The following is a 26,542-nucleotide window of genomic DNA, read 5'->3' as shown; positions in this document are numbered from 1 at the left end:
GGGGGGAGCATAGTTGCGCTCTTTAAGCATCCAAACGCGCATGATTTGCGCCTGCACATTCATACACGCAGAATTTCACAAGGGCGGAATAAAATCGCCTTTGCCAACATTGAATTTCGAATTCCCGTTGGATAATTGCCATACTCGCCAAGAAAAAAAACCAGTGCCGCTGTCAAAAAACAAATATCCAAATGCTTACCTCATTGATGTTATCCCAAGGCGCCAACAAAATGGTCGCTAGTGCAAATCTCACCCTTCTTCCCCTCATGAGGCTGAAACCCCTCAAGCGTCACGCCCGTATCAACGCTCCTCTGGCGGCCCCCCTGCCCCTCCCAAAAAACGTGAAGTCGACCCTCATGCACCTGCTGCCTCAGCCAAGCATGCCAGGCACGACAAAAGAGATTGGGGATCAGCGCTCGGAGGCTTGGGTTATAGCACAGCAGAAACTAGTGTACACTTTGCGTTTCCTTTTCTAACCCTTTTTTCCCCGTCCCTTCGCGATGCTCGCGATGGCGGAGATGCGGACGTATCGAGTAGTAAGATCCTTGTTTTGGGCGGTGCCGAGTCGGAGAAAAAGGAGAGAGCGAGGGGGGAGGGGGGTGAAAACGTGTTTGGTAGAGCGTATGTACTTATGTAGACGGAAAAAGCGGCATGTTGGTTATCAGACAAGGGGGAGGGGACGGGGACTCAAGGATATGACTCGATGGAAGGATTTTCTTTTTGATCCTTTTTTCAGGTATCTCAAGGGTGTGAAGCGTTTATCGCAAAGAGAGAAAGAGAAAAAAAGGGGGGGATTCCTGTCCCATATGGATCTATGGAGTGACTCAAACATCGTACCGGTCCGAACTGTGATGGACGGGTGTGTAGGTAAAGTAATCAAACTGCGCTACCTTCTCTGTGCCATTCATGTCCGATGCTGCGACGCCTACAAATGCGCCTGTAAAACTGCCGTGTCTGCCAGAGAGGTTAGCCAATCAGTCTTTTCATCTGGTAGACTGAATGAGGTAGACGAAAACTCACGCTTGATGACCACCACACTCGTCACTCAAAATCGATGCATCATACACCGGCCCGATATCCTTCAGCTCCTTCTCGCCTTCGAGCGCGTACTTGAACTGCAGCCGCGGGCCTCTGATACTAAGCGCCAATCTGACTTTGCCCTCCTGCGGAATCTGGACCGGGTCAGGAAACGGCATTTTGAGATTGCCATCAGGCCACGAAGCTTCGGAGCTCATGAGCAGCAACTCGCGTTTGCCATCAGAGTGTGCAGTGACGGTTAGATAGAAGAAGTTGAAGCGGCAGTAGTATGCCGTTAGTCCTGCAAACGTGCGCTCGTCGTCTGGTGCAAAGTCCACCACCGTCTCGGCGTCGTAGGAGAAGTGCGTCTGACGACGGGCGACAAGCGCCTGTTCGAACCAGGAGCCGATGGACTCTCGGCCCGTGAGCTGCAGCCCCGTTTTTGACAGGCGGAAGATGCGCTCGGGCTCAGGGGTGCGGAGCCATTGGAAATCTTTGTGCAGCGTGTCGGTGCTGGTGAAGTCGTAGTGTTGCGGGGACCAGTATGCCGTATCGTCGCGCTCTGCTGGTAGATCCACGTAGAGAGATGGGACTGGTCCGTTCTTCACGTATAGCCAGTCGTCCTTGTCCCAGTAGGCTTCTTGAATCGCTGTCTCACGTCCGAGCACGCAGCGACGTGCTTGCGTAGTTGGGCGTCCTGTCAGATGAACGATGTACGTCTTGCCGTCTGGCGTGTCGACAATGTCTCCGTGACCTGCTCGTTGTAGAGCAGTCAGCGGCGCATCTTTGGAAGTGATGATGTGCTTTTGCGGATGTAACTCATATGGACCCCATATATCACGCGATCGAGCAAGAGTGCAAGCATGGGTATATGCAGTGCCTCCCTCTGCAGTCAAAAGGTAGTACCAGCCGTTTCTCTTGTACAGATGTGGTCCTTCTGGAAGACCAAGATCTGAGCCAGGGAAGATTGTCTTCCGGGGTCCAACAAGTTTTTCGGTTTTCTCGTCCCATTGTTGCATTCTGATACCCTTAGATGCGGAACATACGGCGTTAGCATTTTTGATTCCAGCGAGGAATTGTAAATTTGGGCGAAAAACTAACAGAAAAGAATTGTGGACGCCTCCGATGATCCTGAAGCATGTTCACAAACCACTTCTTTCCATCATCGTCATGGAACAATGAAGGGTCAAATCCAGAAGAATTGACGTAAATAGGGTCAGACCATGGGCCTTCGATCTTGTCGGCGTGAACAATGTAGTTGGGGTTGTCTTTGAATGAGCCATCCTTGCGCTTGACATCCGTGTATACAAGCCAGAATTTCTTGCCGTCATGGGTTAAGCAGGGGGCCCATATACCTTTTCAGATGTGTTATTCCAGGCTCAATTAGGGGGAGCGAGGGGCTGAGTGGAAAGACGTACCACAGCTGTCCGGGTCACCACGCATATCCAGCTGGCTCTTTCTCGTCAACGGACGAGTTACGAGGTCCCAGTTGGCAAGGTCCTTGGAGTGGTGGATCTGTACACCGGGAAACCATTCGAACGTTGAGGTGGCAATGTAGTACTAATATGGCCAATTCGTTTAGTGCATGTCCTGGTATGGATCCTGGAATGTACAGTCTTTGTACTGGATCTCGCACTTACTGTACCATCTCATTAGTTCATTGTGCTTCCCAAAAAAAACTCAAATAAAAGATTAATATACCATCATCTCCAACCCTCAGTACTGACGGATCCGCATTGAACCCTGGCAGAATCGGATTCCTTACTAATGGCATCTTTGCTGTTATGTGAACACACTATGTCCTGGTTTCTTTTTTCTTGGATGCAAACGTGGACACCAGCTCTATTATCTACAGGTAAAACTAAGAAACAAATTAGCCGGGCCGGAATGGGGGCACGCGGTACTGCTCTTTTGCCGGCGCCTGTTTTGTTAGCACGTTATCGACGGTGCGGGCGGCTGACCCCGCATACGTACGGGACACAGACGGGGCAACGTAAACACATCTCAAAAATTTCTTGGCAATACCACACTCTTCATCTTTATTCGAAGACTCCCTGTGATTCGAGTGGATCTGGTAGTTGTCCTTCGGAATACCGCATACAGGAGTCCGTATTTGGTAATCGTGGTGGGGTAAGGTGGAGGTGGGGCAAAAGCTCAAGGCGCACATGTGTAACAAGTGTATCGCCTGAACAGCAAAGCCATATGCCAATCGAAACATCTCATGAACGATACGATGAAGACGTGTGCTTCACAAGACTGGTTTACCACATCTGCATTACATTATCAACATCATAGCACCCACCAACTAAGGAAACCATTGCGAAGACAGACTGGGTATCTTTGACGGAATTGATGAACCTGATGCATGCGACTTGGGGGCCATTCCAACCATGTAACAGCTCAAAAATCTACTTTATATTTTGCTTGCCGAACGTATGGCAGATTGACCACTTCAGTCGCAGCATGTTGACGACAAGATGTGTGTAAACATCTACTTAGGCCTGGGTGCTCGAGACACCCTGATTATTTTCTTCGGCTTCCTCCGAGTCTTGATGAGCGGGTGCATGGTTTGATGCCTGGTCGGTAGTGGATGAAGCAATGACACCAGCAGGCAGAGAAAATCCCTCTCCTTCATCTGTGTCCAGCTGCATCAGGAAAGTCTCCCAGATCTCGATGAGCTAGTGGAGTGATTAGCAAGGTCTAGCATTGGGACGAAAGCCAAACATACCTCCTTTTGCGCTTCTACCGCACTCTCCAAGAATGTCTCCACTCCTGATTTGAAGTCTTCTACCTTTTCTCTCTCAAAGCGCTCCAGTTCACTGCGCATGAGTCGCCCCATGTCGTCGAAGAGCAGTCTCGCTTGATGCACCTTGCGCTCGGCATCGGCAACATCTGCGCTGAGTTGGTTCAAACGGTCTTGCTGTGATCTACCCTGTCTCAGAAGCTTATCCTGAGTTGCCTTTCGCTTTTGCAGCTCTTGCTCGGCAGAGTGCCATGAATGGTAAGCTTTTTGTCGTTGCTGGAACGCGGTTTTGACCGAGCCAATCAAGCGAATATACTCGTCTATGACAATGCCCATGGTGAGAACATCCTGTTGGGCTTGACGTTCGTAGAGTTCACGGATACGGATCTGGATGTCGGATAGGCTGTCGAGGGGTCCAGACAGGGCAGGCGACAACTCGACAGCAGACAAGGAATGCAGGGAAGCCGAAAAGTCACCACACGCTTCAGCTAGGCCTTTTCGTTGGGAAACGACTGTGTCGGTTGCCTTAAGCAGAGCCTTGAGTTGAGCTTCGAGCGCATCGAGGTAGACCCTCCGGTCATGGAACCACTAGAATATCGTTAGTACCGAATGAGTGCAGAGGGCTGGGCAAACGCACATCATCATGCTCAATAAACTTGCCAGAGCTACTGCCAAGCATGGAGCCGAACATGCCCTTGTTCTCTCCCAAACCGGGGTCCTTGCGTTCCTTGTTCTTGATATCCATATTGAAGGCCTCGCTCTCGAGGAATAGCTTCAGATCGCTATCATGTTGCAGCACAGGGTGGGCAGCCGACTTGTTGAGCATGCGCTCCAGAGCAGCACGGCGAGACTCGACAAAATCGGCGTCGAAGCGACCGACAGCTTGTTTTTCTGGGGGTGGAGGGATGATGACACCGGGGTTGTTGTTGTGCAGCTGGTTGTAGAGCCAGAGGAAGTCGCGGTAGCGGCGAGAGACTGTGAATTCGGGGTTGCGGTAGCCTTTGGAGGTTGTCTTGGTTGTGACGGAGTACTCGGTGTGGGAGCTGGTGAGGTCGCCAACCTTGTGCGGGTCGCCCACAGAGATTGAAAATGAAGGCTTCGCCGCCTGTTCGACACTGACGCTGGGCTGTGTCTGGCGCTGGGGCGCCGGTTGGGATGGAGCCTGGACGGGTGGAGGCAGCCGTGCCCCTTGTGAGGCGCGCAGCTGGTCCTGGTCGTTGTCATCAAGGTCGACCGAGTCCATCATGCCGCGCAATGAAGACGAAGCTGATGCTGCCCCTGCTGGTCGGGTACCGTGAGCAGCAGCCTCTTTCTGGGGCGGCGCTGGGGGAGCAACGGGCTCGAGGCCAGGCGACGGTGTTGGTGCTCCCAGAGGGCCCAGCGGATCTTCGACGGCCTCCAGCTTGGTCGACTGCACGCCATGGGGCCGCCGCCGGGGGCCACGGCCTGCGGGAGAGCGCGGTGCAGAGGCAGCCGAAGGGGCGGCATCGACGGTGAGGGTGGTTGTGGTTGTGGTTGTAGACGAGGCGTCCTGGGGGGCATCGTCGTGGCCCAGCTGCTTGGAGGCACCGGGCGCAGGGCTGGATTGCGAGGGCACATCTAGAAAGCGTGTCAGTAAGATGCCACGATTACCGACAAGCGAGGAGATCTGTACCGCCCCAGGGAGAGTTTTCTGCGTCGCCCAGATCCATTGGCGCGGTGAGGAGATGTACGGGACGAAGGACGGTGGTGGTGCGGGTTTGTGGTCGTATGGATGTAGTTGGATGGTGTCGCATCCGGCTATGACATATGTACAAGGCTCCACTAAGCACCAAATGGCCCGGCCCTCCCCTGCCTATACTCTACCAACGTACATAAGTTCTCTACGCCCGCGTTGACACTAAACTTGTAATTGACCGAGATTCTATGGACTACTAGTACGCCCAGAAATTCTGTTGCGTCCCAACTCTAATCGTCCCAAATACCTGTTCCATCCCCTCACATATTGGATCCGCCCAGACTCGCTTTCCCATGCTCGCAGGTATAGCAGACCTTTCCATCCTTCGAACCCAGCCTCATCGTCCCCATGGTCAGACCCATGCGCTTGCCCAGATGCACAACCCAGCTTTCCACAAAGATGGTCGAACCTACCGGCGCCGGCCTTAGGTACGTGCAGTTGACTTTGGGCATCAGTTAGCAAGATTCTGAGAAGGACTTGGGAAACACGACGTAATTTCGGAGCAATTCAGCTCCCACACACAATGCAGCACTTACTGCCCGAATGTTAGCAAGACTCGTCATCCGTTTGGCATTCAACAACCTACCGATTTCGTGAAACATTACCACCATCCCAGAACCCCTCGCGCCCACACGGCAAAATAGTCAGCGACGTCGTGATGTCAAAGATCAATGCTACCGCGCCTCCATGAAGATTGCCTCCGATATTGCAAAGTTCCTCTGGTACCACGAAGCTGAAGACTGTGCGCGCATCATGCGGATGCTCACTAGATGGCGTGTACGTGACTGATTCCAGCTTGAGTATCTTGGCTACGATGGCATCATGGCCCTATGTTACAATACATTAGGGGCCTGGACTTGGAATTTTAGACAAGGAATAAACATACATTATATTCGAAGCCATTAACCATGTCAAACTAGCATTTCGCGACGGCCATGTCAGCAATACATGGCATAGGCGGATAGAGACAGACAAACCCATTGCTTGACTTTGTCAGTAGGCGAATCTGAAAAGTCGCCCCCAAACCTGGGGCCTTTCTTTTTCCCCAAATCACTCATTTTGTAAAGAAAAGGCTCTTGTGGAATATACGGGAAGGGGATCTGAGGCGCCCCTAAGGAGGCGGCCGGGGGTAGGCACACATATGATACAGACAGGCGGACCTCGGTATCTGTGAAATACAACGCTAAACCATTTTAGGCGCCAACACCAGAAATTCTATGTAATAGTTTACGACTCGACTTGCCGTCTCCAATTCAGCGCACGAATACCACCTGCTCGTCGTCACAAATTATACAATCATGGATACCTCCATCCTCTTCCGCCAGCTCCTCCGCATGCCCGCCGCCCACCGCAATGCCCTCCTACAACCCACCCGCCCACATATGCGCGCATTCGCAGCCTACACACAACCCCTCACCCAACCCCGCTACCTATCTGTTCCACGCATTGTCCAGCCCAGTTTCTGGGCTTCATTGATTCCAAAGCCATTCAAAACACGCACCGAGACACCTCGCTCCAAAGAATGGAACCCCGCCACACCCTACATTATTCTCGGCCTGCTGGTCGGCAGCCAAGCCATCCAAATCTTATGGCTGAAACAGGAGCGTAACCACGACTTACGCAGGGCAGAAGCCAAGATTGGGATCTTGCGTGAGGTCATTGAGAGGGTGCAAAGGGGTGAGAAGGTGGATGTTGAGGGGGCCTTGGGTACGGGTAATGCAGTGGAGGAGCGGGAGTGGAAACAGGGTGAGTTTTCCTCCTCGTATATTGGTTGATTTGGTGTAGAAGACTGACATGCAGAATAGTTTTGAAAGATATACAAGACGAGGAGGCGCTGTTTCAGAGCAAGAAGAAGAGAAGGGCTATGAGGGAGGCAGCGCTACAGGAAGAGGCTACAGAGAAGAAAATGGGTCAAGAAAGTACAAAGAGTCAGGATCCCGCGAAGATGCAAGTGGAAAGTGTGGGTGGAGTTAAATTCTACTGAAAAAAAGCAATGGGGCATTCATCTGTTGGAAAGAAAAGAAGACAAGACATGATCGCATGGGGTATCTCGAAAAATGAAATCCCTGAAGGCTTCGGAACCAGCCGACAGCCAAAGATGTGAAACCCCCCGAAGTGAAACTGAAAGAGAAGAAGAAGGAAAATCAAGAAAGAGCATCTCAGCAGCACCCCCACTACTCGGACTCCTCGGACTCCTCGGGCTCTTCAGACCCCTCAGACCCCTCAAAATCCTCAGAATTCTCAAGTTCCTCAGGCACTTCATGCTCTTCAGGCACACCAGCCACCTCAGGCTCGTTAGACACATCAGGGACCTTGACACCCATCTCCCTCAAAGCTTTCAGTCTCAATCCCCTCTTCTTATTCCCCAAATTATTCGATATCTTGGTAGCTCCCCTCGCCGCAGGGTTATCACACAGCAGCCTCAGCGTGATACCACCTCTCAAAGCATCATCCACGATGGACTTCTGCTGCTGCAGCACCCTGCAAATACAGGCGAGTCTCCTCTCCAGACACTTCTCACCCACATCAACAAGCTTGCCGCGCTTGGCGTCCTTGTAGTAAATAAGCAATCTGTTCCATCCAATCTCGTGCACAGCGACGGCACGGTCAAAGATGTGGTGCGCCGTGGCTTCGAGATCTATGGGGTCATGGATGAAGTCTTGTGCCATGCGCCTGCGGTGGACCGACACCGAGCCATCGTCTATGTTCGAGATATCGATAATGGATTCGTAGATGCGGCGGACCCAGTAATTACCTGGGGGCGTACTAGTTAGACTTCCTCATGGAGAGGGAGGGAGAGCGGGAAGGGGTTTAGAGTGAAGAGTCGACTTACGTCCGAACTTCTTTACCCGCTCGACATCTGGTGCTTGATTCTTGATCATTCCACGTGAGCGTTTGCGGTGGGTCTTTGCGTCTTCTCCTGTTGCGAAGCGGTTGCTAAATGGGGGATAAATCGGTCTGGGTCCGTTTGGATTAGGAGGGAGAATGCCGTCGTCGATGAGTGGGACATAGTTTTGTGCCGTTAGCGGTACATTGTTGGCATTCATCAGCATGGGTGCAGGCACAGGAGGCGCAGTGGTGTCGGTGGATGTATTGGTTGCAACAACAGGTGGAGGTGCCGTATTGACAGTGGCAGCAGGAAGAGCAGGAGGAACCGTAGGAGTAGGAAGGAAATGAGCGGACACAGAAATTGGACCCGACGCTGGAGTTTTCCCAGATGCGGGAACGGACGCCGATGCTCGACTACGCCTTGGTGCAGAAACTGATGACGATGCTGGATTACGCCTTGATGCTGGGACGGATGCTGGAGCCCGATTTCGCCTTGGTGCGGGAACGGATGCTGGAGCTGGAATCGTAGGAGCAGGCACAACAGGCTGGAACCCCTGACTGTTCATGAACTGTTGGTAAATCGCATCCAAACCTGGTTGCTCGAGGTTGTTTGCATATGGCGATGGATTTCCTGGCCGGGCAGGGTTGACTGGACCGGCTTCCTCAACATGGACATAGTCGAATCCATTGCTTCCATCACTGCGGGGAGTCGCCTGCGACGCATGATCGCTGTCCGAGAAAGTGTATGGAACTGCCTGTGTGCCATGTCCGCTCACATTCGCAACCTGGCCAAAGTTGTTTCGTGGTTGCGTTGAGACGGTGCTCAAGTCGTTCTGGACAAAGACGAAGTCGTTTGCCTGTGGTGAGACCTCGTTCTTGACTTGATAGCCAGCGCCATGGAAGTTGGTCATGATACCGCTGCCATTCGACTGCAACTCCTGAACCTGCTGAAACGATGCCGGAATCTCTGAGTTATTTGCAGCCGACAGAAACCCGCTGTTCTGGAAGTCGAAACCCTCTTCGCCGAAAAAGTTGAAAGGTTCACTCAAGGTAGCGTCGAGACCATTGAGACCGTTGGAGTTGAAGTTGACACCGAGTCCTGCACTTCCTCCTCGATTATCAGTCGGAGCGGGTACAAAATCGGCAAAGAAATTGGAAGCATCGAATAGGTCACCAGGACCCATTTTCAGCGCCGGTTCATTCGCTGGTTGCGACCACGTACCGGATGCCTGCGGTGCATGTGTGACTGGAGCAGGGATAGGAGCAGTAGCAGTAGTGGCGGGAGTAGGAGCGGGAACAGAACCGGGAGCAGGCGTAGTAGGGACCTCGACCACTTCATGAAGCTCATCCCACACAAGCTGAAGCAATCTCTGCAGCGATTCGTCAGGAAGAGTAAGAAAGGCATCGAAATCCACATCCTGCAGGCGCTGATTCTGCTCTGACAGGTTGAAAGACTCGGGACTCGCCTGCAACACCCTCGCAGTGTACTGTGGCTCACCAGGAGCAGCAATGGCACGCCGTGATGCCATTCCTCCTCTCTCCTCTTCTATACTCAAGTATAAGAAGCAGACGCAGGGCAGGGGGGGATACCAGATCCCTCGTTCACAAAAAAAAAGCGTTCAAACGACGGTTCCAGCCCGTAGCAAAGCGTAGAATATTGTGGTTGAAAAAATAAGAAGAAGTAAAAAAGAAGAGTTTGACGAACCGGCCGTCTGCAAAGAAAGAGAAAAGAAACCGCTGGGCACGGGAAGTAGAGTACAGAGCAGGAAAGTACAGGAGAAAGAAAAGTAAGACGGTGAGGAGGGAGGCAGCAATATACAGGCAGTCACATAAAAAAAAAACCTTCAACCTCACCAATACCCTCCCTCACCCCATCACCACAATAAATTCCCATTGTGTCCAGCATCACCCACATCGTGTTGTCTCAACAGACAAACAATAACACCCCCACTTTTCCCCCATCTTCTATTCTTCCTGCCCGACACTATTGTACCTCGCTAGCGATCGACGTAATCTGTGCGTTTGGGGTTATTGTGCGCCGGGGGGGCTGGGCGGGCGGTGAGGAGTAAGTGAAGTGAGTGAGGAAGGCAGAGGGCACGGTTGGGGAAAGTCAAGTGTGGGTCTTGCACACGCGACTGAATAGGATCTGCTGGTGGGGATGGGAGAACGAGTGCCTGGACTTTGAGGAATTTCGTATTATTGCGCGTGAGGTTGTGCTGGGTGGGGGGGAGGGCATGTGTGGTCAGGTATACATCAAGTGGGTTGCAGCAAAAAAAAGAAGGTCATGGGTAAGATGTATTCAAACACTTTCACACACACACCTACACCCACACTGGATACTGTGTACACATAGACGGAGTATGCATGGAAGAAAAGTAGCACGAGCATACATGTTATTCAAGCAACTTGAAAAAAAAAAGAATGAGAGTTTTACATGTACAAATGGATATGTGCTACATCGCACCTAATAAAAATACAAGTCACAAGGGCAGCAAGCAATCCACACAATCAAACTCATCAATGATTCCCAAATAAAAAAAAACTGATTTGCAATATTACACCAGTAAGGCTCAGCCTACATACATCATGGGACTTTAGCACCCCCACCCAAAAATTAACCAAACAACAACAGACCAAAAAGACTACAAAGGGCTCGTAATACACATTAGGGGTCTCTTTCTCTCTCTCTCTCTCTTTTTCCACCACAACCGACCGACGACAACGACGAACGAACTCGAGTCTACACATCGGAAACCAAAATCAAAACAAAACCAGAGTTCGTATGCGGCATTGACAGGGTTGAAAAAAAAAGAGCAAGTTGCGCGCAATGTAAACAGGAGGTGGGCAGTTCGTACATGACAATATGTATACTAACCGAAAGGCTTCTTTAAACAAAAATCCAAACAAAAAAAAAGTTGAAGCTAGCCCTCTCCTGGTTTTGCTCTTCATGCGCTCTCCCCCCTCCTCACCGCCAACAAGGCCAGCAGCGTACTATAGTACTCAAACCAAACCAAAAAAAAATCGCGCAATCATCACGTGATCAAAACAGACATGAGAGGTTTCGCAAAGTTAAGAGAGAAAGCAAAATGGTATAGAACAGGGAAAGCCCCTTCCTCCGCCGTACATCTAAGAGACGATAATGAGGAGGGAGAAGAAAGGAAATATTGCAGCCCAGGTTGACGCCAGACGGGATCTCCAGGAGCATTTCCAAACCCGCAAGTAGATGGGACAGAAAAGAAAAAAAAAGAAGAGTCTTTCATGCAAGCCTTATGCGTGCCCTTTTTTTTTTGCGGGGGGTATCAATGAGTTTGTGGAGCAGACGGGGTAACGGGGGATGTAGACTTCATGGGCTTGGCGTCCTTGACGTCTTTGGCATCGCTGACACCTTTGACATCCTTGATGCTGTCATCGTCATCATCGCTGTCGTCCATGTCCACGTTATTCCTCCACTGTGAGAGGGACTCGTTCAATGTAGTCTTGTCATTCGTAGGTGTGCGCTCAAAGTCGAAGCGGTCGCTCAGGCGGTAGGCCTTGTTGGTGGTCTCCCAGTGGGTTCGGAGGGCATCCAGTTCGGATGCGAGGCTGTCGAGAGCCATGGAGTTGCGGGTAGCAGCAGATTCGGGGCGGGGAATAGCTTCTGGCGTACTGGAACCATCGTTGTGACTGTACAGGGACTCGCCCGAGGCGACGCTGTCATGTCCGCGGTGGCGTGTGTGCTCAGAACGAGCAGCGTCACCTGGAGCCTGTGATTGACGACGGTAGTTGTCAACCGATGTTTCGAACTGGTCCAGGAACATTTGCACCCTGCTTTCGGCTTCCCGTGCACGCTCTTCCACCTGCGCATGCTGGCTGCGGAGCGCTTCAAGGTCGGCCTGGAATTGGGATGCCTGGCCCTCGGCTTGCTTTGTGGCAGCTGCTGCCTTCTCAGCTTCGGCGCGAGCAGAGGCCAACTCAGTTTGCAGTTGAGAAAGCTGACTCTCAAAGCGGGCAACAGTAGTATCCATCTTCTCCTGCGTTTTTGATAGTTCTGAGCGGAGTGCGGTACGTTCTGCCTCCAGTTCGGCGGTATCTGTTCGAGCAGGGCTGCGCGCTTCCCGTTTCTTTTGAGCTAGCTCCTCCTCAAGCTTAGAGTTGGCGCTCTTGTAGCGGTCGAGCTCCTGCTTCATCTTGGTAAGCATCTTTTCGGTACCTCGGAGGTATTTGACAGCAGCCTGGTGGTCGTTGTGCAGCGCTTGCAGCTTCTCTTCCCATTCCTTGCTGACCTCGTGCTCACGCTCCTCGAAGACGGCACGTAGCTCTTCGTGTGCCTTGTTCATGGCGTCGACCTGTTGTTCAAGTTCCCGAACTCGGTTCAACTCTGGCGTGCCAAACCTGGAGTTGGGGCTGTCCAAGACCTTTGAGCGACGGGCATCTACAGCATTGACGCCCCTTTCTTCGAGAAGGTTACGAAGTGTCTTGAGCTGCACCTCGAATGCGTTGCTTTCAAGGCGCAGTCGCTCATGCTGCTGATGAAGCTCAATCTTTTCGGTCTCGGAGAGTTGTACATCTCGCATGGCCTGTTGCAGCTGTTTGCGGATGCTGAGACCCTCGCGGCTGGACTGTTCTTGATAGGCCTCCAGACCAGCAATGCGTTCCTCTGCCCGGCGGAGCTTCTCTGAAGCCTGGTCTGCTGCTGTCTGGTTCTTGCGAGCCATCAAGGTCGCGGTTTCGAGTTGCTGTTTCAGCACAGTGACTCGCTCATCGGCATTTGCACCGTCCTGTTGAGATCGCTCAGTCATGCTCTGCAGACCTGAGAAAACAGTGGCGCGGTGGATGCGTGCTTCCTCTGCATGACTTTCTGCAAGCTCTTCTGCATCGCGAAGCTTTTGTTGAATAGTCTCCAGCTCGGTTGCACGTGTTTCATGTTCGCTGCGCAATTGAGCAAGCTTCTGACGAAGGGCGTCGCTCTGCTGTCGCTCCTCGGTGAGCTTCTTCTCCAACAACGTTGCCTTCTCGGCGGACGCGAGAGCGGCGTCGCGCAAGGATTGGATAATGGCAGTTTGGGCCTTTGATTCTTCAGAGGCTTTCTCAAACTTGGTGGTCAATTCTTGGTTGTCAATGGCCAGAAGCTTGGCCGACGACTCTGACTCTGCGGCGCTCGTGGAGACCTCTCTTGCAATTCGCTCGGCTTCGTGAAGCTCGGCACGCAGGTGCTCAGACTCAGCAGTAGCCTTTTGTCGTGTTGAATCCAGCTCATTCACACGTTTCTGTGCTGCTTCTGCCGTCTCTTCTGCCAGCTGTCGTGCTTTGCTTTCAGCCTCGATTTGACGTGTCAACTGCTCGACCCTAGTAGTCAGTTCAGCCTGAGCTGCTATGGAAGCAGCTAACCGGCGGTTGGCGTCTTGCAGGCGATCGGCATCTGGCGTACTGACGTTCCGGGGTCCATCAGGCTGTGGTGTCCCGTGTCTGCTACTGCCTCCATGAGCAGCCAATTTGGTCTTGGCATATATGGCTTCACTGACGGCTGCGTCTCGCTGTCTTTCTACTTCAGCAATTCTCCTTGCCGCGTCCTCACCCTGGGTCTTGATCGAGGCCTGCACGCGTTCGAGTTCAGTCTTCATCTTTAGAAGCGCTTCCAGCAATGGCTTATCCTCGTCCCGGAATGAGTCGGCAGATCGTTCGTCAAAGACAGGGCTTGTCGAAGTACCGGCATTGTAGCCTGCTCTGCGCGCCAGGGCAAGTTCCGAGGCGTACCATGCGTTGCGACTTTTGAGATGCTCAAGTTCTCGAGCCAGCTCGTTGTTGCGCTGATCAGTCACTGGTGATGCATTCTTTGCGCTATCATTGCGCAAGTGCTGGACTTCTTTGACTGGACCACGATGTTGCTGAGAATCCATTGACGGCCTGGTTGATTGATCTATGCTCTCCTGGGAGGCTTGTTGCTGGTGCGATCTGGATGTGTTTCGCGAAACCGTGCTGGCAGACCGTACGGTGTCCATCGACTGCTTGGGTGTTCGTCGGCCGCCAACAGCATCGGAAGATTTTCGCTCCATGTCGCTCGCAAGTGGACTATCCCGCGTTCCTTGCGATGCATTTTCTCTATTAACAGCAGCTGCAGCCCCTACGTCGAGAGGAGGACCATGGCCACGCTCGTTCTTGGTAGGGGTTCTACTTCTAGCCTTGGCACCATTTTCTCGTGGCTGTGGCGGTTGCTGAACTGGTGGTGGGCCTGGCTGCTGACTGGCTGCGCGTGGCAGCCGCGATCCTGCAGACATGGATCCGTTTGCCATGTTGTCTGGAGAAGAGGAAAGTTGTGAGGCGGCCATTATGCTTTCCCGGACAGGGGGTGATCCCACTTTAGGGGGCATGTTTCCTTTTTCACCGCCGCTCATTTTTCGTTGAGTGGTTGGTGCCTGTTGCTGCTGGGGTGGAGGGGGAGCGCTCTCATTGGGCGGATACCTAATCTTCGAAGTGTCCAGGATGTAGCTGAGACTGAGCTCGTTCTTGTCGCTGATGGACGAACTAGGCTCGCCAGCGAGAACAACAATATGTTTTCCGAATGAAGTCATACTGTGACCAGATCGAGCTGAGGGAGAATGACCCATATTTTGAAACATGTACCAGCGGCGCGACGAAATGCGAAAGGCAGCAAGGTCGCCCAGGTCAACGCCTTCTTGGGTGCGCCCGCCAAAGATATACATTGTGTCGTTGACCAGGGCGGCAGAATGGCCTTCACGAGCGACAGGGATATAGCCAATGCAATCAAGTTCAGTCCAGGTGTTGGTGCGTGGGTTGTATGTCCAGACATCGTTGAACCAGGTAATGCCATCTGTGCCACCGAAGCTGGGATGAGTTAGCAGACAAGATGATGTGCATTCAACAGGCGCAATACGTACAGGTAGAGTTGATCGTTCCATGTAACGACGGAGTGGTTTGTGCGAGCTTGCGGTGATGTGCCCTGGGGAGACGTCTGTTCCTTGGAGTTTGGCAGCAAGACTTCCCAGCGGCTTGCCGACGACTGTAGCGAGTTGAGGTCGAAGGCGACGAGATCGTTGAAGAAGAAGCCCTCGACCTGACCTCCAAAAATGTAGATCTTGGAGCCAAGGATGTTTAACGTGTGTCCGTAGCGGCCAGTAGGGCGGGGACCCTGGGGTAGTGCGCGCGACCAGTGTTTGGTTGCTAGGGCGCTGTCAGCTACGAGGTAAGAACAAACATGGAGGAACACAAACAGGTATTTAGGAGATAGAGAGTGTCGTCAAGGTCGTCGTTGTCGGCCAGCTTGGTGTCGCCTCCAAACACAATAAACGCGTTACCAACCAACAAGCTAGCGTGGCCGACACGCGGTCCAGGGCCATCTCCGGTGGTGGAGATGGGATAACATGTCATGCTGCCATTTCCCATTTCCGTCAGCCACAAATCGCCCTTGACCGTCGCGCCGCCCACGAGTCCTCCCATGAGATAGATGGTGCCATCTTTCGAGGCGGTGGAATTGATGGCGGCGCCGTATCGAGGAAAGGGATTGCCGGCGGTGAAGTTGAGGCGGCGCGAGGACCACGGGTAGGGGGATTCCGAGGCATTGCTGCCGCCGAGTCTGTTGTTTGCATTCTGGGGCAGTCAGTAGGCGCGCACAAATGGAGAGGGAGCGGAGCAGGGCGGACCTGGGCATTGGGGTCCGTCTTCTCACGGAGGGCCTTTTGCTCTGGCGTCGAGGTGTTGACAGAGCCCTGCAGGGAACTCAACGAGTTGTTGACGCTGCCGCTAGGGGTGGTGGAAGGGCCCGGGGGGGCGCCACGGGACTTTTCAGCGTCGCGAGCAGTGGCTCCATTGAGCGCGGGTGGGTGTTGTGATGGGCCATGTGCAGAAGTGATATCCCTAGTGGCTGGCGGGAGCGCGGTGGTGGCTTGCTGTTGCTGCTGCTTGTTCTTCTTGCCGAAGAGAAAGGACATGGCGGCGGGAGTGCTGCGAGAGCGGAGTTGCAATGGCAGCCCGGGGCCTATCGCGCACGCATTCGGGTTGCGAAGACGGCGGGTGTGGTGGGCGGCGTGGAGGACGCTGGGGGGAGAAGGATAGGTGTCTAGGCGGAGAGACGGACGGGGCGCGCGCACATGTCGTCTGTAGGGGCGTTTGGGGGAGTGGTGGTGTGGTGATGCAGCAGAGGAAGAGGAAGAGGAGAGGAGACGGGCAGGGAGCGTGAAGCGCGCACAGCACAGCACAGCACAGGGCTGACGTCTGATTTGACTAGATTTGATTTGAGCAGCACTCAGCCAACGAGGAGCGAAACGCGACAACGGTCGGGTGCTGCGTGTACGCCGCAATAGCCTCGTCTCCCTGGCCTTGCTCCCCGAGCCCGCCCTGGCCGCCCTGGTCGTCGTGATCGCATGGCGCACCGCGCCCCCTGAGAAGCATCCGCGCGCCGATCGCTCTCCCGACCAGGCTAGCCAGTGTGATGTCTACGGCCATTGGTTGCTTCATCAACCACCCTCTGTATCTCAGAACCAGGGCCGTCAGCTGCGCGAGCGAGTTGCCGTGCCCTGCCTGCTGCTAGCACGCAGCAATGCCGACATATGTATCCACTCGATGCTCCTCCGCCCGGCCGTGCCGGTGTGCGGTACTCTAATCGTGATGCTACCCTTCACCGCCATGCCGCTTTGGGACTGGCGCCTTGGCCCGCTTTGGCTTACACGTTCGAGTGGGTACATGTGGACATTTGTAGCGAGCGCCGTTGAACCGTACTAGCAAGTAATACTCCTGGCGACGTTGTTTATCCAGACGTCTTGCTTGCTCTCGAGCACTCTCTACTGGCATGATATCAACATGTCTCCTTTTGCTGGGCGCAGGGGCGAGCTACCTCTTGTTTTCCAGCATCCTTGGCAGCCAAGTCCTTTTGATTTTTATTTATGGAGAGACCTGGGCTCTGAGAACTGGCCATTGCGCATTCGCCAGCATGACAAGATGGTCTGATGTTAGGACGTGATGGAAAAATACAGCCGTAAGCTAACATACTCAGACTACACCTTGAACTAAACTAGAAACTAAAAAAGAGGGGCGCTACACATGTTGCATAAAACTGACACGAACTTACACTAGGCCTGAAGGCAGCTGCGTGGCAAGTAAGCAGCAAGTGCGTGCGACGGACTAACGCTCGCTCAAATACATGTATCGGAATACGAACGCTCTTCCTGGGAATAAAGTCTTGATTACAAATTCACATATATGCTAATTGTCCGATCCATGACGAGTGACTACGAGTGCCACCTGAACTAGCGCCAAGTCACGTGACGAGAACCGCCAGGTCCCTTACACCTGCCCTGATCCTTTTCGATCAAGCATCACATAGTGCATTGATAACCTGAATGAAGTAATGCCCATCATATATCATAGCATGACCATGCGGTCACCAAGCTATTCCTTCCATTGATGTCTCCACTTAAAAGATTTAGATACATGCAATAATACACGAAATAATAGCCTTGTCACCCTGCATCGGCCACAGTGACTTTAACATCCCACGAGCCCTATGAATAAACTTTTGTTCATTCTTCCGTCTGTTCGTCCCATGTTCAATATCCCGTGTCGAAGATGTTTTTGTCCATTTCGAAGCCGGTAGTCCGTAGTCCAAGTTGGTATCGCAGAGTAACAAAGCGCCGAGGCTGACAGGTCGAGAATAAGAAAAGAGCAAATCATCTCTTCCTTCCTCTTCCCCATCATTTCCTCGTCATTTGTAAGAATACGCTTCGTAAGAATGGTAATAACCCCTGGTCCTCTCCCCTTTTCTCGCTCTCTCTCTCTCTCTCGCAACTAGGCAAGAACTGTTTAAGAGATGGTGCAGCCTGGGCCAGTGACCACGCCACGAGAGATGGTGCACCCGGGGCCTGTAACAACACCGCGGGAGATGGTGCACCCGGGTCCGGTAACGACGCCACGGCGAGAGATGGTGCAACCGGGTCCAGTAACAACGCCTGCCATTTTGATTTGGTTGGGGAGAAGTAGGTTTTTGAGTAAGAATAGAGTTGGAACGAGAGAAATTTAAGTGATTGCAGAACTGGTGACTGGTGTGGTGAGGAAGTTGGACTCGAAGGAGTTGAAGAACTTATATGCTTTTTTTCAGTCTGGACGGAGATCAGACGTCACGGACAGAGAAAGAAGGGGTTTCCTTTGTGGGATAGAATTGTTCATTGTCCATGTGTTCTAGATTTTCTTTCTGGTTGCTGCACTGTGGGCAGCGAAAAAGGGTGGCGGTTGCGTCCTGTTGTGTTACTATTGTTCTTGGGTTTGGCGTATGGAGGCGCTATCTCCCTTTTCGTTGTCGGAAGAACCTGGTCATGACAACTCGTTCATGAAGCCACTATCGAAAATCTAGAGCCTTGCTCGACAAGCAATCACGGTGGCCATGTGATGGACTCGATGTCATTAGAATCCATCGGTTAACACTGTTCGCATGTACATAACGAAGGGATACCCATGTGTTTAGCATAGTATTTCTCTGAAAAGGATAAGTTCGTATCCAGGAGGGGGCCCGGACAGCATAGTAATATGGGGCTGTGGCTTGAAAATCCACTACTATTGTTCTCGAAGGACAGGTCCGCGGGGTCTTGGCAATCAAAGTGGTTCGGGAGCAGGTAAGCATGTAGCAAGAACAACCAAACTCAAAACCTGCATGCACCTATCTGTGATACAATCACTTGCAAGAATCGGCTTCCGTTACGGTGAGCTTCTGCTTGTATCTGATGGACTGTCACGTGATATACTGGAATATGTTACCCTTCTATCCCCTGAAAACTCATGTTATGCCAGGTGCATGTCAGTCATCGTTCTTACTACTTGTGTCGCCAAGGCATTCGTCTCTCTAATTTTATGCAGTGCAAAATGGCCTTCTGCTGACTCTCTTATCAGCTATACCGCACCGCGCTATACTGTGCAATTGTGCCCCCTTAGATGAGCCGGCGCGACTACTAAAATATAGTAGCCTTAGTGATATCGAACCGTTTTGCAATATATTAGTGTCCACAATTCGGAAACTTCGATTTTCTACGAACTTCATCCTACATAAAAGTACAGTACTATCGCATGGTGGAATACGCAGACGGGAACCGGTGAGAATTCTGGAGAGAGTTAGTTGATTTCCATCTGCATCATTTCATTCTTTATAGAGAGACTACCGGGCAGCATAATCGATTGCTTGGTGGTGTTACTAATAAAAAATTTGTTTCCGATAGCTAAGCAATTTGCAACAAGTACTCTCACCATAGCATCGATTCTGCTAAAGAAAATGACGGCCTCTGTCCCTAATACGATGCTTATCGTTGCTAAGTTGACTAACATCACAATATCATTTTGCTACAATGACCCTGTTTACACCCTTCACATAGATCACTTCTATGTGGACCATTACTCAGCCCTGAGAAGGGAGGGAGTTCCATCTGGATGCCAGACCACTTCTTGAGACGATATGCCACTCTTTCTGCGTATGAATCATCTAGTTTTGGTTCACTCGTCGTGCTGCAGCGTTTGCAGGATTGGTAGTAGACTCTTGCATTGTATCCTCCGTCGAGATATCTCCGTATAGTGATGGCGATCTGTTTGCTTGTCCAAACAGCCAGGCATGCTGTATTGCTGCAAGTAAACCGGCCCATGACATTCGTATCATATTCGTTTATGCAGCTGTTGGCGTCGTCCTTCTCGTAGAAGCTGAAGGAAAGATTGTCTACGTAAAGGAGGTCGGACACTTCATTGTGAAGTGAAGGATACATCGTCCATTTTTTGTTTGACTTCGGTTTTATGGCCGACTTTGGTTTCTTGGTTGACTTTGGTTTCATCGTCGACTTTGGTTTCGTAGTCGACTTTTGTTCTTGAGGAGGCGTCGTAAGAATGGTTGGATGTTCAGAGGACTGAGCGTGAACAGCAGCATTCTGGTAGTGCTGTGTCAGAGCCTGGTCGTTTTTGAAATGACGATTGCATGTTAAACAGTCGGACTTGTGTGCTGGTGAGTCTCGTTTGTGTTGCTGCAGAGCCTCATCATTGCTAAAGTCTCGATCGCAGGGTACGCAACGATGGCTCATAGTGTTAGGGTCGTGGCTAGTACCCCGCAATTTCCAGAGTTCAAGTCAATAAATCAAATTCAGGGTCTAGGCAGTGGGTTCACGTATGACTTATCTTGAGCAAACGGACCATAGCAATGCTGTGTAACAAAAGATAAGGTCGCTCTTTCAGCTGATAGGTGCCAAGCTCGTTGTGATACAACCACTCGTGTTCATTTTAGCATCCAATAAAGTTGCTGGGTATGAAGAATAGATTGCAGGATCAATTGTAACTAAATTAGAAAGGATGCTGGGGCAGGAAACACGCAATGCTGAGTTGCTATGGCTTTGATGCCACAGTATAGCTTTCGCTCAACGAGGCTGACCCCTTGTGATGAAAAAGGGCCCCAAATGCAGACATTGGAGGCCAATCTTGCAAGCGAGTGTATACAGAACACATTTGGATTGGAGAAAAAAAGGTTGGTTGCAGTTGATGAACGAAGTGGGCCAGCTGTGAATGCGTGTGATGGGTGCATGAACGGCTCCGAAGATTAAAGTGGGTCTAGCGGGTGACATTCTATGCTCCACCTACATGTCGCCCTGTACCTTCAACGACACATAACACCTTGACAATGGTACCAGCAACAATAATACGTGCGACGAGACCACTTACACGCAGCGGGTACCATATCCCGCTTCGTCGCTTTCTCCAGACGGCAGCTGCCCCCCATGCCCCCGCATCCGACTTTGCGTTCGCTTTCGAGTAAGGCACTTCTGCCATCGGGTTCACAACACGGCCGCTGACGGCTGTCAGTATCGACGGGGTGCTTCTTAGAAGTGCCGATCCATTGCCACGAGCTCACCAGGCCCTTTCTTATCTCCAGGCGCAGCGCATCCCATTCATCCTGCTCACAAATGGCGGCGGAAAACACGAGTTGGAGCGCGTCGCCGACCTGAGCAGCAGGCTTGATATCCCTCTGGATACGTCCATGTTTGTTCAGAGCCATACACCCTTTGCCGACATGGACCATCTCAAGGACAAGACAGTCATGGTCGTTGGCGGTGAAGCAGACAAGTGCAGAAAAGTTGCTGAGGCATACGGGTACGAAGAAACGCACATCCATGTCGCTATGTGTCCTAACAAATGTGCACAGCTTCAAGACAGTGGTCACCCCAGGCGATATTCTGGTGGCTCATCCAGAAGTCTGGCCCTTTTCGCAGCAATTGCTTTCATACTATGAGACGTTTACTCGCCCTCTACCTGCTCCTATCGACCCTTCTTCCCCGTCGACATCACTCCGTATCGATGCCGTTTTCGTTTACAATGATCCGCGTGACTGGGGCCTTGATGCGCAAATCATCAAAGATGTTTTACTATCGGAAAAGGGTATCATGGGAACTTTGTCCAAGAAGAACGGCAATGATGCCCTAGAGAATCGTGGCTACCAACAAGACGGACAGCCCACAGTTTATTATTCTAACCCAGACTTACTCTGGGCTGCTAAATACCACCTTCCACGCCTGGGTCAAGGAGGTTTCCGCGAAGCTTTTGAAGGCATTTGGGCAGCAGTGACTGGTGGAGAGGCAAAGGGTGTCAAGTTGCATAAGGTTGTCATGGGGAAACCACATCAGCCTACCTATGAGTTTGCCGAAAAGCGACTCCTAGCACATCGCAGTCACCTGATGAAACAGTACGGCGGAACTCTTGACCATCTTAAGCGAGTGTATATGGTTGGCGATAACCCAGCCAGTGACATTGCTGGTGGCAACAACTACAAGAGTCCGTACGGCACCGATTGGGCTAGTATATTAGTAGAGACGGGCGTCTACGTCAAGGGTACCAAACCATCACCTGAACCACGTAAAATTGTGGGTGATGTATGGGACGCCGTGGCGTGGGCTATTGCACAAGAACAAGGAAAACAAATACCTTGAAGACCAACTACTTATCATCTAGATTTACAAATCTAAATTTACTAGATTGCTCTTTGGCATCATTGAACTATGCACAATTGAAGCTCAAAACCCTTATTCGTCTTTGTCATGGCCTACACTCCTCTTCGTTACTCTCAGACCCATGTGATATACCTAGACAACAGTTAGCAAACCAGTCCAAGAGCTTCAAAAAAAGATGAAAAAAAAAGATAGACTCACATGAGGTCTCCCGGTCCAAGACCCGCAGCTCCCGCTACAGGCTTATCATCCTTAATAACCCCCGTCTTGACATCCCTCGCATAAATAGCCACATTGTTACTCCGCTGATTTGCAACCGCAATCAACGCGCCATCCTTGCTCATATGGAAATGGCGTGGAAAGTAGCCCCCAGATTTGGCTAGCTGGACAAACTTCAATTTACCATCTGCCGACGGCTTGTATGTAACAATCGAGTCGCTCGGCACTTTGGTGCTATTCTTGGGATCCGGATTGTCGACGGTGAAAATGGTGCCGTTGCGGTTTCCGGCAAGCACAAAGGCATTATCGGGGGAGATTGAGATTTCCGAAGCGGACAGCTTTTTGTCCGGGAGGGTGTAGTTGCCATATGTGCTTACTTCGTCGACCTGGGTGAATTTGATTCCGGCGTGGTTGGCGAGGTAGGTGGCCTTGTAGCTGATGATTTTGTTGCTGAGTTCGTGGACGACGAAGAGGAAGGTGGAGCCTGATTGTTTGGAGATCCAGAAGGCGGCGTGGCGGGGGCCGTAGCCGGCTGGGGAGACCAGAGACTCGAGTTGGGTTAGTTGGCCGCTGGTGGGGTTGATGGCGTAGACATGCACGCGGTCGGCGCCCAGACTGGGGAAGATCATGTACTGTCCTGTGGGGTCAAGGACAGCTTGGTGGATCTTTTCTGGGTCGGCGAAGGTGATGTTTTGGAGCGATTGAAGGGGGCTGTTGCCGTGTACGGAGTAGGAAGATATCGCTGGAGGTCCATACTATTGATAAGAGGTTAGTATACAAGTACGGGCAAGAAACTTTGTCTTATACGGATAAAAGGCACTTACGTGAGCGAGTGCTATAGCCGACCCGTTGTTATAGGTTGCTGAAGATACAGCACCACCCAGCGCAGGCGAACTAGAAATCTTCTTCAGACTACCATTAGCCTGGAGATTGAATGTCGTGATGTTGGCGTTGCCTGATTCATCTAGGCAGATCACCCTATTCTGGCCGAGACTTGTGTCGAGCCAAGTAGGAAGGGCACCGCATTCTTGGTTGTAGTGAATAACCTCCAGCTTGCGGCTGCATTTAGAACCAGTGCTGGGATAGAGTTCGAGAGTTGTAACAGCGCCCAGATTCGAGTCGGTGCCATAAGATGCTAGGAGGAGGCGCTCAGCGGCTGCCGATCCTAATAAAGCTAGCGCAGTGATAGTCGCCTTCATGATGTGGGAAATTCGAACTTCTGGGGCTGTTCGAGGGCAAAAAAGGAACAGGAGGGCAACGTGGATTCCTTTTATCTGCGCAAGCAAGAAAAAGTAGTATGAACTGGGCTAATTTGGCCAACCCCGGGAAATTTCCCTCCAAGGAAAGGGGACTTGTACCAGTGTCGCAGGCGACTTAAACTTTACAGGTGATCTGCAAGGGTGAAGACTTAAAACAATCAATTATCGGACAAACACCCCGCCAGTCTACCTAAGTACGTCCAATGGCTTGGCTGTGCGCGGGAACTACACGGTAGAGTAGGAATGTCATCCCTGCCGTGTTATGTGATTTGTAGCTGTGGAGTGGTCCTACAAGTACGTAAGCTACGCAATCGCTCATGTTTTGCTAATATCTGACGGCTTTGTCTCCCGCTAGGATTGTTGGGGCTGGACTATTGCATAGCGAAAAAGGACCGATGGTGAGCAAAGAGTGAAAAATGATATTGAAGCGGGCAGGGATCGTGCTATGCACTCTGGCTTGGCAGGCTTAGTCGAGCGTGAAGACCTGCCATGTTGTGCAGTACCTTGATGTTATCCTTGGGCGGCATATAGCAATCCTCCCACTGGTTTGCCGTCCGCTGTGACCACTGTGAATTCCGTGCTGTAAGTCTATCTATCGATTTCCGTAAACACAACCCCGGTCCGAGCCGGGTAGATTAACAGTCTGGGTGCGGAGTAGCTCATGTCCGTTGCGGAGAGAGAGACTGTGTGGGCTTGGCATCCGGGACAAGTAACTTGTCCTTTTGTTGTACCTCGAAAAGCAGAGCGTCGGTCCTTGTGCAACATTGTGCCTAGCTTCAATAGGTGGTTTAATTGTCGCGTAATGGCGTGTCCACATGCATGAATGCCTAGCGTGACGGCGTGCATGGCGGTTCCCCAAACTCGGCTTTTAGCAAGGAGATAAGCGCAAACCTACGTGCTAGTGCGTCATCCCAACAGCACCTTTGCGCTCAACGCTCTCCAGGAACATCACTTACGCGATAGTTTCAGATATCATATAACAACCGGTTCAGTAAGCCATGGCTACGTGTAATACTGGAAGCTATGCCAACTACCTACCTGACGAGTTGCTGCTCGAGATACTGTCCCATCTTGAGTCATGGAGCAGGCTCGAGAGGCAAATTACCTTGGCTCGCTTCTCCGCCGTAAATAGGTATGCGAAGGTCTAGATGCTTTCTTGTTCACGTGAGCTGACAGGGCAGGCAATGGTACGATGTATGTCGGGTTTCACCTTGATCGTTTTGATGCATTACCTACTTACCACTTTGTTCACCCTACCAGGTAGCCATACAGCCACTATACGAGGCACCATTTCTTTTGGGACGTGCATATGACCTCTTCGTGCGCACAATCAGCCCTTCTGTCAATGCACGCATCAAGGTAATTATCCCTGTAGACCTTCAGGCCCACGATGAACGATACCAAAAGAGACTAACAAAAAATAGCCGTCACCATTATCTGGCTTAGTCAAAGACTTGGACTTATCCCACATCGTACACCAAGGTGCGAAATCTACAACAGCCAGATTGCTAGGCCGCACAAAATCCTCCCTGGAAGTCTTCGTAGCACCCCAAGCCAGTTTTGCAATAAACTGCTGGGCAAGCCTAAGCAAATGTACTCGTTTGCGCGTCCTAGACCTGAGCCTGTAAGCCACCCTCCAAGCGATATCTCAATCACAACCTCCCATCTAACGCCCCAGCTTCGGCAGAGTCTCGGAATGCATCGACTTCCAATCCCTCAACCAAACCATCCGCCAACTTCCCCAACTCCGTGAACTCTACCTCCCCCGCTGCTCCTCACGCTACGAAAAAGCTACCTCTCCAACATCAACATTGCGCTGGCCCCCTCGCCTCCAGCACCTCGCCCTCTCAGGCTCAGTCTCCGGACAATTCCTCTGGGACATGCTCCAACAACCCGACAACTTCCCCCCAACCTTCTCCTCAATAAGTATATACCACTGTCCCGCGCTTGACCACTCCGGCGTAAGACCGCTACTCAGCACCCTCGCTACGAATCTTACAACCGTTGAACTACGTGATTTACCTGCTGTAAAACAAGGACGGCTAAACGGTGTGCTGGAATGGCTACCGAAGCTCGTGTCGCTGACTATAGCGCTTGATTACATTGACTCGCGGTTTGGCTCCATGCCAATGGATTTCTCACAAGCCCGATGGCAAGAGGCGAGACCGCTTACTAGTCTTACGCTCGTGTCGAGTGGGCGCCAGGGCGATCCTGCGCGCAGTTTTACGCCAACGGATTTGTATTCACTTATTGATGAGCGGTGGCTTGGCCGTTTGCGATATTTGAATATTGGGGTTAGCACGGAGTGGGATAAGGAGTATGGGGAGGAGCTGGGGGCGCTCGAGTCTCTGCTTGTTGAGGAGTTGGATAAGGAAAATTGGATCGAGGGGAGGTGGCACTATGAGGATATCTGGTCTTTGATTGGCACGACGCGAAATATGGATTATGAAGAGTGGATTAACGGGACGACATTGGGGAGGAAGATGAGGCCAAGATTTCGGTTGTTGCAGAGTCGTTAGTTGAAGGAAATGTCTTGGATAAAAAGAGTTGGATATTTGGCCGTTTTACTGTGTGGTCTCTGTTGATGTTGTACTCAGTACGGCTATCACATGATAGCGAAGTCGTAGTACTCAAGCATCACTCAACACAAGTCCCTGTCTTCCTCGACAAACAGTAACACGGGCATCGAGACAACCACTTCGACACTACAATTACTGAGAACAGACTGTGAAAACGCATCAGCATTCACGCATCACCAAGCCCGAGATTACAGGTTACCGGACATTGCACAAGACCAAACTCAGCAGAT

General features: G+C 51.7%; 10 protein-coding genes across 10 annotated transcripts; 3 read left to right on the top strand and 7 right to left on the bottom strand.

Annotated features, from left to right (window-relative positions):
• Nucleotides 1-700: 700 nt before the first annotated feature.
• Nucleotides 701-2,816, bottom strand: PSV08DRAFT_363103 (glycoside hydrolase). Its single transcript, XM_066093043.1, has 6 exons — nucleotides 2,719-2,816; nucleotides 2,631-2,656; nucleotides 2,436-2,577; nucleotides 2,119-2,372; nucleotides 1,021-2,045; nucleotides 701-954 (listed from the first exon to the last, which is right to left on the bottom strand). The coding sequence occupies exons 1-6, from the start codon at nucleotides 2,789-2,791 to the stop codon at nucleotides 825-827; spliced, it is 1,650 nt and encodes a 549-aa protein (XP_065948877.1). The 5' UTR covers nucleotides 2,792-2,816; the 3' UTR covers nucleotides 701-824.
• Nucleotides 2,817-3,120: 304 nt separating this feature from the next.
• Nucleotides 3,121-5,451, bottom strand: PSV08DRAFT_204453 (Vps5 C terminal like-domain-containing protein; the record flags this gene model as incomplete). The annotated part of the gene is made up of 4 exons (XM_014228132.1): nucleotides 3,121-3,695; nucleotides 3,746-4,348; nucleotides 4,398-5,359; nucleotides 5,415-5,451. 4 exons carry the CDS (start codon nucleotides 5,449-5,451, stop codon nucleotides 3,513-3,515), a joined length of 1,785 nt encoding a protein of 594 aa, XP_014083607.1. The 3' UTR covers nucleotides 3,121-3,512.
• A 184-nt stretch (nucleotides 5,452-5,635) lies between these two features.
• On the bottom strand, nucleotides 5,636-6,590 carry PSV08DRAFT_363101 (HotDog domain-containing protein). Its single transcript, XM_014228131.1, has 5 exons — nucleotides 6,455-6,590; nucleotides 6,364-6,393; nucleotides 6,064-6,305; nucleotides 5,996-6,012; nucleotides 5,636-5,919 (listed from the first exon to the last, which is right to left on the bottom strand). The coding sequence occupies exons 1-5, from the start codon at nucleotides 6,533-6,535 to the stop codon at nucleotides 5,738-5,740; spliced, it is 552 nt and encodes a 183-aa protein (XP_014083606.1). The 5' UTR covers nucleotides 6,536-6,590; the 3' UTR covers nucleotides 5,636-5,737.
• Nucleotides 6,591-6,732: 142 nt separating this feature from the next.
• PSV08DRAFT_363100 (uncharacterized protein) lies at nucleotides 6,733-7,461 on the top strand (the record flags this gene model as incomplete). The annotated part of the gene is made up of 2 exons (XM_014228130.1): nucleotides 6,733-7,223; nucleotides 7,283-7,461. Exons 1-2 carry the CDS (start codon nucleotides 6,776-6,778, stop codon nucleotides 7,459-7,461), a joined length of 627 nt encoding a protein of 208 aa, XP_014083605.1. The 5' UTR covers nucleotides 6,733-6,775.
• A 190-nt stretch (nucleotides 7,462-7,651) lies between these two features.
• PSV08DRAFT_363099 (uncharacterized protein) lies at nucleotides 7,652-9,911 on the bottom strand (the record flags this gene model as incomplete). The annotated part of the gene is made up of 2 exons (XM_066093042.1): nucleotides 8,311-9,911; nucleotides 7,652-8,232 (listed from the first exon to the last, which is right to left on the bottom strand). Exons 1-2 carry the CDS (start codon nucleotides 9,833-9,835, stop codon nucleotides 7,652-7,654), a joined length of 2,106 nt encoding a protein of 701 aa, XP_065948876.1. The 5' UTR covers nucleotides 9,836-9,911.
• Nucleotides 9,912-11,823: 1,912 nt separating this feature from the next.
• PSV08DRAFT_392105 (uncharacterized protein) lies at nucleotides 11,824-16,231 on the bottom strand (the record flags this gene model as incomplete). The annotated part of the gene is given in 5 exon segments (XM_066093528.1): nucleotides 11,824-11,951; nucleotides 11,971-15,128; nucleotides 15,182-15,464; nucleotides 15,515-15,890; nucleotides 15,944-16,231. 5 exon segments carry the CDS (start codon nucleotides 16,229-16,231, stop codon nucleotides 11,824-11,826), a joined length of 4,233 nt encoding a protein of 1,410 aa, XP_065948875.1.
• A 3,248-nt stretch (nucleotides 16,232-19,479) lies between these two features.
• PSV08DRAFT_410414 (zinc-binding domain-containing protein) lies at nucleotides 19,480-20,203 on the bottom strand. Its single transcript, XM_014228129.2, has one exon. The coding sequence runs from the start codon at nucleotides 20,099-20,101 to the stop codon at nucleotides 19,607-19,609; it is 495 nt and encodes a 164-aa protein (XP_014083604.2). The 5' UTR covers nucleotides 20,102-20,203; the 3' UTR covers nucleotides 19,480-19,606.
• Nucleotides 20,204-20,906: 703 nt separating this feature from the next.
• On the top strand, nucleotides 20,907-22,367 carry PSV08DRAFT_402674 (HAD-like domain-containing protein). Its single transcript, XM_014228128.1, has 3 exons — nucleotides 20,907-21,065; nucleotides 21,117-21,404; nucleotides 21,457-22,367. The coding sequence occupies exons 1-3, from the start codon at nucleotides 20,935-20,937 to the stop codon at nucleotides 22,235-22,237; spliced, it is 1,200 nt and encodes a 399-aa protein (XP_014083603.1). The 5' UTR covers nucleotides 20,907-20,934; the 3' UTR covers nucleotides 22,238-22,367.
• On the bottom strand, nucleotides 22,031-23,716 carry PSV08DRAFT_306909 (Lactonase, 7-bladed beta-propeller-domain-containing protein). The gene is made up of 3 exons (XM_014228127.2): nucleotides 23,299-23,716; nucleotides 22,457-23,229; nucleotides 22,031-22,390 (listed from the first exon to the last, which is right to left on the bottom strand). Exons 1-3 carry the CDS (start codon nucleotides 23,671-23,673, stop codon nucleotides 22,372-22,374), a joined length of 1,167 nt encoding a protein of 388 aa, XP_014083602.1. The 5' UTR covers nucleotides 23,674-23,716; the 3' UTR covers nucleotides 22,031-22,371.
• Nucleotides 23,717-24,731: 1,015 nt separating this feature from the next.
• PSV08DRAFT_392094 (uncharacterized protein) lies at nucleotides 24,732-26,308 on the top strand (the record flags this gene model as incomplete). Its single annotated transcript, XM_066093527.1, has 4 exons — nucleotides 24,732-24,875; nucleotides 24,994-25,092; nucleotides 25,158-25,357; nucleotides 25,421-26,308. The coding sequence occupies 4 exons, from the start codon at nucleotides 24,732-24,734 to the stop codon at nucleotides 26,250-26,252; spliced, it is 1,275 nt and encodes a 424-aa protein (XP_065948874.1). The 3' UTR covers nucleotides 26,253-26,308.
• Nucleotides 26,309-26,542: the final 234 nt, after the last annotated feature.

The sequence above is a fragment of the Bipolaris maydis genome (genome assembly GCF_028858645.1).
Source record: "Bipolaris maydis strain C4 unplaced genomic scaffold PSV08scaffold_9, whole genome shotgun sequence".
Lineage (NCBI taxonomy): Eukaryota > Fungi > Ascomycota > Dothideomycetes > Pleosporales > Pleosporaceae > Bipolaris > Bipolaris maydis.
This window is presented reverse-complemented; position numbering and strand designations above follow the sequence as displayed.

Excerpts from the sequence above, each read along its gene's own strand:
- PSV08DRAFT_306909 (XM_014228127.2), bottom strand. The coding sequence starts at position 23,673 with ATGAAGGCGACTATCACTGCGCTAGCTTTATTAGGATCGGCAGCCGCT. Across the intron at positions 23,230-23,298 it reads CGGCTATAGCACTCGCTCAC|TATGGACCTCCAGCGATATC; the intron begins GTAAGTGCCTTT and ends TCTTATCAATAG.
- PSV08DRAFT_363101 (XM_014228131.1), bottom strand. The coding sequence starts at position 6,535 with ATGAGTGATTTGGGGAAAAAGAAAGGCCCCAGGTTTGGGGGCGACTTT. Across the intron at positions 6,394-6,454 it reads CTGACAAAGTCAAGCAATGG|TTTGACATGGTTAATGGCTT; the intron begins GTTTGTCTGTCT and ends GCGAAATGCTAG. Across the intron at positions 6,306-6,363 it reads TTAATGGCTTCGAATATAAT|GGCCATGATGCCATCGTAGC; the intron begins GTATGTTTATTC and ends ATTGTAACATAG.
- PSV08DRAFT_410414 (XM_014228129.2), bottom strand. The coding sequence starts at position 20,101 with ATGAAACCAAAGTCAACCAAGAAACCAAAGTCGGCCATAAAACCGAAG.
- PSV08DRAFT_402674 (XM_014228128.1), top strand. The coding sequence starts at position 20,935 with ATGGTACCAGCAACAATAATACGTGCGACGAGACCACTTACACGCAGC. Across the intron at positions 21,066-21,116 it reads GACTTTGCGTTCGCTTTCGA|TATCGACGGGGTGCTTCTTA; the intron begins GTAAGGCACTTC and ends GACGGCTGTCAG. Across the intron at positions 21,405-21,456 it reads AAAGTTGCTGAGGCATACGG|CTTCAAGACAGTGGTCACCC; the intron begins GTACGAAGAAAC and ends AAATGTGCACAG.
- PSV08DRAFT_363103 (XM_066093043.1), bottom strand. The coding sequence starts at position 2,791 with ATGCCATTAGTAAGGAATCCGATTCTGCCAGGGTTCAATGCGGATCCG. Across the intron at positions 2,373-2,435 it reads TGGTGACCCGGACAGCTGTG|GTATATGGGCCCCCTGCTTA; the intron begins GTACGTCTTTCC and ends ACATCTGAAAAG. Across the intron at positions 2,046-2,118 it reads GGCGTCCACAATTCTTTTCT|GGTATCAGAATGCAACAATG; the intron begins GTTAGTTTTTCG and ends TCCGCATCTAAG.